This window comes from Sinocyclocheilus rhinocerous, unplaced genomic scaffold, assembly GCF_001515625.1.
Source record: "Sinocyclocheilus rhinocerous isolate Xijiao unplaced genomic scaffold, SAMN03320098_v1.1 scaffold2, whole genome shotgun sequence".
Taxonomy (NCBI): Eukaryota; Metazoa; Chordata; class Actinopteri; order Cypriniformes; family Cyprinidae; genus Sinocyclocheilus; species Sinocyclocheilus rhinocerous.
The window spans coordinates 19,623-28,796 of record NW_015655572.1 but is presented as its reverse complement, the minus strand read 5'-3'; the positions used below and the strand labels follow the sequence as shown (position 1 = coordinate 28,796).

The 9,174-nt window shown below is 35.2% G+C and overlaps 1 protein-coding gene across 1 annotated transcript in view; it reads left to right on the top strand.

The window, feature by feature from the left end:
- Positions 1-9,174, top strand: part of LOC107718535 (cadherin-12-like) — a 78,449-nt gene that overhangs the window by 66,451 nt on the left and 2,824 nt on the right. The window contains exon 10 of the mRNA XM_016525633.1: positions 2,800-3,051. Within this exon, the coding sequence (XP_016381119.1) occupies positions 2,800-3,051 (252 nt within the window). The remainder of the gene's footprint in view (positions 1-2,799; positions 3,052-9,174) is intronic.

Genomic DNA, 9,174 nt, shown 5'->3' with positions numbered 1-9,174 from the left:
TGTATATATATATATATATATATATATTACATTATTAGAATATTTTTATTCTTTGAACAGCATTTATTCAAAACAGAAATATATTAACTTACTGACCCCAAACTTGCTCTTTGTGCATGCGATCCTTAGATTAAAAATGGTTTAATTTATGTAAAAGTCATGGAACTGTGTTTTACATAGTTGTTTATTATTTTCCATCGCAGCTGATGTGCTATTCTGCCTCTGCAGCACATACTGTATACATCCTCTGTTTTGGCCTTATGGAACACCTGTCCTCACTTCAGGCATGAATGCTCGCTTAAGATGTGATTTACTGGGACAAGGTGACAGTTTCTGCTGAGGGCAGTTCAGGAAAAAGAGAAGGAACAGGCTACTGTACCTGTAACATGCAAGACTTTCTTGAAAATGCTCACCCGTCAAGAAAATGTAGCCAGCATAAAGTCACAGCGACAGGGTGAGGTGGGCTAATCAGAGTTCACAACCAGCAGCTTGCAGCAGCCATGATACCGACAAAGTCTTTTGACAACATTTCATTTCTCTGAACGTTAACTAATAATAATAATAATGATAATAATAATAATTATTATTATTATTATTATTATTATTATTATTATTATTGTGAATATGCATTAATTCATCTCACTCACAAGAAAAAAACACAGATTCAGTATTCCTCAAAATGAATAAAAATAATGCAACTCAGAATATGACGCAAACCTTAAATGTTAAACAACACGAATATCCTTTATGTATTTAATCCCATTCTATTAACCAATGTCATTGCTTCTGACCTTCGATGATCCCTGACCCCAAACTTGCTCTTTGTGCATGCGATCCTTAGATTAAAAATGGTTTAATTTATGTAAAAGTCATGGAACTGTGTTTTACATAGTTGTTTATTATTTTCCATCGCAGCTGATGTGCTATTCTGCCTCTGCAGCACATACTGTATACATCCTCTGTTTTGGCCTTATGGAACACCTGTCCTCACTTCAGGCATGAATGCTCGCTTAAGATGTGATTTACTGGGACAAGGTGACAGTTTCTGCTGAGGGCAGTTCAGGAAAAAGAGAAGGAACAGGCTACTGTACCTGTAACATGCAAGACTTTCTTGAAAATGCTCACCCGTCAAGAAAATGTAGCCAGCATAAAGTCACAGCGACAGGGTGAGGTGGGCTAATCAGAGTTCACAACCAGCAGCTTGCAGCAGCCATGATACCGACAAAGTCTTTTGACAACATTTCATTTCTCTGAACGTTAACACACCAGCTACATCGCACTAATTTTACAAAACATGAACAGCTACATTGTTTCTTGTCATTTAACCTTTATAGCTGAAGCCTGGGGGATTTGCTATAAGGAACAAGCTCTTATGAAAACCAAAGCTGTTTACTTCTGATTCGTTTTTAGGATGGAGATTCACATTTTTAGATATTGTAGCTGTGCTTTTCACAAGATGACTGCAAAATGATGTTGTTATAAGATATACTTTAATATGATGAAAAGTATTAAAAATGCAAAATTTTTTGCATCTTGTGTATTTTTTTTGTATTTATTTTAGTATCACATTATTGCATTAGAAACATGAACAGCTACATTGTTTCTTGTCATTTAACCTTTATAGCTGAAGCCTGGGGGATTTGCTATAAGGAACAAGCTCTTATGAAAACCAAAGCTGTTTACTTCTGATTCGTTTTTTTGGATGGAGATTCACATTTTTAGATATTGTAGCTGTGCTTTTCACAAGATGACTGCAAAATGATGTTGTTATAAGATATACTTTTATATGATTCAATGCTGAAAAGTATTAAAAATGCACAATTTTTTGCATCTTGTGTATTTTTTTTGTACTTATTTTAGTATCACATTATTGCATTAGAAGTGTGAAAAAAGTCAGAGTGATGGAGTAGCCATCAGGAAGTTATAAATCTCAGTTGACCAGAAGAGGAAAGTAATGTTACAGTAGGTCAGAAGGTACGATGTGAAAGCACTTCTCTACCTCCTGAAATCATTTCAGATGAATGTTCAAGCTCAACACTCTCTGCACAGAGAAAAAGCATATTATTTGGAGCCCTGAGGGGGATTCGGCTCTCAGCTGTAGTGTTATGTCCCTGTCGAACTAGACTGCAGAGTGCACTAAACACTGGATAGTTTGTTCACTATGAAAAATCATGCAAGATCTCCTTGTGATGCACAATATCATTTGCGATGAAGGATGCAGTGGTTACGCTCAATCAATAACGCAACATTATAATGATACAAGAACCCTTCCTGTGGAGCTCTTGGGCTGTTAACAAAGTCACCAAACAATCAATAGCTCTGTGCTAGTTTGTAAGGAAATTCAAATTGTGATTTTGGGGTATTATTTAGACATAAAGCTTAATAAAAAGGAAAATGTGTAGTTAAAGTAATCTTTTAAAAGGAAAATGCTTCCCTTGCCGCTTGCCATGCCTAATCAAACTCTCTAATAAATATAATTTTCTAACCTTTTTATTTATTATAATTATAATATATAATTACTTAGATATAATTATTTTAGATATCATTTGATACATATTTTATATGATTTTAAATAATATATATATATATATATATTTATATATATAATGTGACATAATATGACAGAACAGCTTCCTTTGCTGCTTAATATACTTAAATATAATTATAATTAAATTTAAATATAACATATAATAAATTTAAAAAAAACAGGAAAAAAATTAAATATATCAAAAAGTTAAATAAGTGCAAAAAATGATTTGGCATGAACGCCTTAAAATGTCTTTTTTTTTCTTTACTCAGATAACACTGCCGGTGTGGTGACTCTGCGTGGCGGCTTCAAACGGCGCTCTCAGGAGATCTACCATCTTCCAGTTTTGATTGAGGACGGTGGCCTCCAGACTTTGAGCAGCACCAGCACCCTCACCATCCGCGTGTGCGGCTGTGACACCGATGGATCTTTATTAACGTGCAGCGCTGAAGCCATTTTCCTCCATGTGGGCCTCAGTACCGGAGCCCTGATCGCTATTCTGGTGTGCATCGTCATACTGCTGGGTAAGCAAACATTCATCCATCAGAGAGTTAGACAGAGAGAGAGAGAGAGATGCCTGTCCAGACTCCATATACCAGATGTAATCCTAACTCTGTTTGCGTCTGAATCACATCATCCAACAAACTTTTTATTAAATGGCTATTTTTGGAATGGAACACTAAATACTAAATAAACTAAATACTGTACACAGTTTTTATTTATTTACTGATTGACTGATTGATTGATTGATTGATTGATTGCAATTTGAACCCAATTTGGTGCAAAGATCATTTCACTGTATGTGATTCATTCAGTTTTTCCATGTTGAGTGCATTGCATTATGGGATAAAGTGTTCTGTACATTCTGTACAGTGTGCTGTGTTACATCACGCTCATTTTGACACATGTAGTGCTGGAGGTCATCTGGGTTTTCTGCGCATACAGAGAATCTGCATACTGTGCACAGAATACATACTAATAGAAGTAATGTAATATGCTATTCCGAACATCATTATTTTGCGATTATAGTAGTTCTGAAATTACACACCTACCTTGAACTTAGTCATGAAACACATTCGCAATTGATTTTATTTCTATTACATGACATATTTTAAAGTGAAAACATATAATAATGGAAAAAATAATATTGATTGGATAATGAAAAGTGCAAGAATGAGTCATTTGGTTTGAGGGAAAGGTTTGAGAAATAAGTGCATTTTGTTCTTCAGTCAAAAAGCAAAGTATGGTAGCTGGTTTCTGCCATGGAATAAACAAATACATAAATAAATACATTTGAAAAAGTATATGCAACTTTTTATCTCATAATTCTCTTTTTTTCCCTCAGAATTACGCGTTTATATCTCACATTTGTAAGCTATAAATTCATAATTGTGAGTTTACATATCACAGTTTTTTGTCTCAGAATCCTGTGTTTATATTCCATAATTTTGACACTTTTTAGGAATTTAGGAGTTCATATCTTGCAATTCTGACTTTTTTTCTTCTTTTTCTTTTTTTTATTAATTTGTTTTCCTCATAGAATTCTGAGGTTATATCTTGTAGTTCTGATTTTTTTTTTTATTCTATGTTTACATCTCACACTTCTGATATTTTTTCCTCTCAGAATTCTGTTCATATTGTCATATTGCATTTCTGAATTTTTCCTCTGAATTTTGAGTTTACATCTCACAATTCTGACTTTTTTTTTTCTCGAATTCTGAGTTCTCTTTTTTTTTTTCCACCACTAAATAAAAATAAAAAAGGAAACTGTGACTTTTTATGTTTTGAGAAACAAAGTCAGAATTATGGGTTTATATCTTGCAATTGTACGTTTCTGAGAGAACTGCGAAAAAAAATCTGAATTGTGAGGAAAAAAAATATTTATTTATTTGTTTCTTTTTTGTTAGAACTCGTCTTCTTCATCCTAGCGTGTATCCTGCCATGGTGCAGGGTCTGCTTGTTTGCATGCCTTTTGCCACTTAGCTTGGTCTAGGGCATCATCAGGGATTTTTTGGTAGAACTGAATGTGCATTTATAACATATATATTTCAATTCTGATTTCATGAATAATTTGTTTCTGCTAGCTTTAGGCTGTTTTTGGACTGCATGGATGCATGCTTTTTTAGATGGAATATACATAGGCCGCTCTGAAACTCTCTGGGGTGGTTTAATTAAAATACACTTGTTAATTAAGTGCCTGTTTATTGGCCGTTCTAGACAGGTAAGGAGGAGGATAGCTGGATTAAGCAAATAAGCACGAGTTTAAACGAGCCTAGTCTTCGCCCATCAACGTCATAGTAAAAGCCCTAAATCTCTGAGTGCCATTAACATCAGATCGCAGGCTGAATTACTCTCCATGTTAACTTAACCCCCGAGGTCTAGACGGGGAAATCTCTGGAGTTATAAACCCAGCTCATTTGCATACGGGATGTGCGGGAGGTTGAGGTGGAGGGGTGCGGAATGAAGCGGAGACTTTTATGGCCTCGTTTCCATGGTAATTTGTGTGGGCTGGCTGGTCATTAAGTAAGAGCATGCTCAACAAAATGAGGTTAGCACTCGGCTGTCCTCGAATGAACCTCAGACACAGATCTCATCATGCAGTACACTGCAGAATGTATGTCTCAAATGATGTGTATGTCCACCAGATTGACACTTTAGATGAAAGCATACATGAAAATTTCGTGAAGCAGATCATCTGTGAACCAGAGCAGAAAGCGGACAAAGGTCAAAGCTTTGACCTTTCAGTATACCAGAGGTCATCTATATTCTTTTATACATATATAATTCAAAATTGTTCATATACTACTGGTCAAAAGTATGGAATAAAATATGTTTAATAAGTATTTTTGAAAGAAGTCTCTTTAATAATTTATTATAAAATTTAATAATTTATTATGAAATAAAATTTAATAATTTTATTTGATTAAAGGGGTGATATGACGTTGTTAAAAAACAGTCCTCGTCCTCCGTAAAATGCGTTGCACACACACGAATATGTGGGTTAAACTGTTCTGGAATGGTGCTGTAAATACAACTTAACCACTGATTTCTAGTTGTGTCCTTTTTTGGACGGCAGCAGCAACAATAAAGTTACGCCTTCTTTCTTTGCGTGAACATTTGGGCGGCGTTATGCAAATCTTCCCACACAGTGACATGTGGGGGCGTGTTAGAACAAGGCGTTTTAGGAGGGCGTGGACGAGTCTAAACTTTTATAAAGAATATCTCTTTGGATTTGAGACTTTAGTCTTTGCAACTTTAGGGATCTTATCTATTGACGAACAGCTTGTAACACTCCAAAGAGAAAGGGAAACTTGAAATCGCATCATATGACCCCTTTAAATTATTTCAGTATCTTTTCAAATGTAATTTATTCCTGTGATGGAAAGCTGAATTTTCAGCATCATTACTCCATAATATGCTGATTTGCTGCTCAAGAAACATTTCTTATTATTATCAACACTGAAAACAGTTGTGCTGCTTAATATTTTTGTAGAAACAGTTATTATTTTCAGGATTCTTTGATGATGCTTTGTTAAAAAGAACAGCGTTTATTTGAAATAAAAATCTTTTGTAACATCATAAATGTTGCCGTGTTTATTGTCATGTTTGGCAGGTTTAATGCATATTTGCTGAATAAAATAAAATAAATAAATAAATAAATAACTGACCTCAAACTTTTGAACCATAATTATTATATTATATTATATTATATTATATTATGTTATGTTATATTATATTATACTGTATTATATTATATTAAAAATAAATAAATAATAAATCCTCTCCTAAAGTACGATGTAACTTAATCCTCCACATTAATTTTTTGCATTAATGAAACTTCTGCTTACTTCTGTTCTTGTTGTGGTAATCATGTCTCGTCTTATTTCTCAAATAATATTTTGCCTTCTTATTCACTCAAGTTTACCCATTTTGTGATGTTAATGAGCTCTAACGTTTTGATTTGTTTAGATTTGACTATTTTCATTCCCATACCTTCGCTGCTGTTTCAGGTTAGCATTCTGTCCACTTCCTCCATCAAATTTCAGCTCATTTCCTTTGTTTATCCCTCAGCATTACACCTACGGTGAACAGTAGGCTGGCTCCTTTTTTTTTCAAAGAAGAGCAAATTAAGTTGAATCACAAAAGAAAAGGGTCAGACTGAGACCTCGAATGCAATTTAGGCCTCCCTGCAGTAGCCATTATGGTTGAAAGAAAACAGAAATGCATTACATTAACAAAAGGAGATATTTTGGAAGACAATTATTCACCCATAGCAAAGCTGATGAGTTATTTTTGACAATGGCCATGTTAAAGTCAATATAAAATTAAAATAGACTCGTATTTGTTTCTTATTTATGTTCCTAATCTACGCCATAATTCACAAGCACACACTATTTCAATTCTTTATTTAAAAAAAAAGGTTGTCTTCAAACTATCTGTCTGCAGTATATATCTACCTAAATTGCTGGCTTTTTCTCACAATTCTGCCTTCCTTTTCTCGCAATTGTGAGAAAATGAATCAAAATCTCAGAATTGCGAGATATAAACTCAAAAAAAGTTTATATAACTGTGAGATAAAATATCACAGCTTTTTTTCTTTTGTATTTTTTATTCCGCGGTGGGAAATAAATAAATAAACAAATAAATAAATACAAATTATTGTGAAAAAAAAAGTCAAAATTGTGAGTTTAATCTTGCAATTCTGACTTTTTTTCTCAGAATTGCGAGTTTATGTCTCGCATTTCTATGTTTATATCTCACAATTCTGATTCTTTTTTCTCTGAATTGTGAGAAACAAAGTCCAGATTGAGAGATAAAAAGTTGTAATTAGTACCCAGTCATAATATATATATATATATATATATATATATATATCATCACTATGATTGATAATGTGTCAGTTTGAGCAATGTGGAAAAATAGACGATGTCTTTCAAAGAAACTAAAAGAGTGTAAGTATGTAAAGGAGCAGGAGTGTTACTGTGTGACTGACGCCTCCTCCAGTATATATATATATATTCTTCCGTTACGTGAGAGACTTCTGCAGTGCTCTGAAGACTGACCTGTCTCTCAGCTCCTGTTCCTGCGAGACTCCGGCAAGCACCTCTCACAGCATCACTGCGTCCTTGCTAAAGGTGCCAGCCAGGATCACAGACAGCACAGAAAGAGAACACAATGTCGCGCTGGAGATTAGCCATTATCGGTGCTCCATTTGTCAGACTGACCCATTTCCCGCTCCACGGATGCAGTCATGGCAGACAGAGCGAGAGATCAGCGTCCCGAGAATGAGGCCTTATCAATCTCAAACCCATCTTCTGCGTATGCCAGTCAAATCACAAACATGGACTCACAAAATAGACTACATGTCTGACAGGTTTGAATGCTTGAGAGCTGCAGTGCAGATATCTGTCACTTGGGGGCGCTGTCATCTCACAGACACTGGTCAGACTGTTGGAGCATATATAAACAACCTTGCTGTTTTTTTGTTTTTTTTTAGCAGTTTCCTCTGATTTGCTGCATACTAATAAACATATACAGGTGTATGGACTTGAGAACCCCCTGAATCTATAACAAACACTCTGCAATCTGCATCTACACTACAGTAGAGTTCTACACGGAGGACCCGAGACCCAGGGACCCGGGACCCGACCCTGGATCCGTACAGGTTCGGGGCTATATTTTAAATGGTCAACCGGGTCCGGGTCGGGTCCCAATCTATTACTTCGGGTCCCGGGTCTGTTTAACATTGTGTGTAATACCCGAGTCGATCGGACTCGGAGAACACCCGGCCGTTATCAGAGTCAGTCAGCGCTGTGCGTGTGTTGTTTTGTAACTTTCAACTTGTAAAATTAGGATGAGAAAAGTGTGAGTTCGTAATTTGAAATAAGGTGGAAAAAAAAACCCGAGCGACGTCATCAGAAGCAGGGTGGGCGGAGTTAATGCACACGCACGGTGATAATGGATACCTTCATGAGTGATGTGAGTTATTATTGATTATTTTTTTTAAATAATATTATGAATGAACCGTCTTGTTGTTATATCTAAAATTTTTGCTCAGACTCGGCTCAGAGAGCACAGAGATGATAGCAAATAAGTAAAGCTAACGTCAGCAGCCATGGCACTGCCAACTTTCAAAATAATAGACGGGTCCGGGTCGGTTCAGTGTAGCACATTTACGGGTCTCTTCGGGTTCGGGTGCGAATTTTTGGACCCGTGTAGACCTCTACACTACAGCACAGTGTGAGACACAGTATCTATGTGTTGATCATGGCTCTGTTCCAAAACCTAGTTAACTACTGCATTCTAGATCTATCTATCTATCTATCTATCTATAATTCTCTCGTTCTGTCTATCTATCTATCTATCTATCTATCTATAATTCTCTTGTTCTATCTATCTATATATCTATATATCTATCTATCATTCTATAATTCTCTTGTTCTATCTATCTATCTATCTATCTATCTATAATTATCTTGTTCTGTCTATCTGTCTGTCTATCTATCTATCTATCATTATATAATTATCTTGTTCTATCTATCTATCTATCTTATCTATCTATCATTCTGTCATTCTATAATTCTCTTGTTCTGTCTATCTGTCTGTCTATCTATCTATCTATCTATCTATCTATCTATCTATTTATC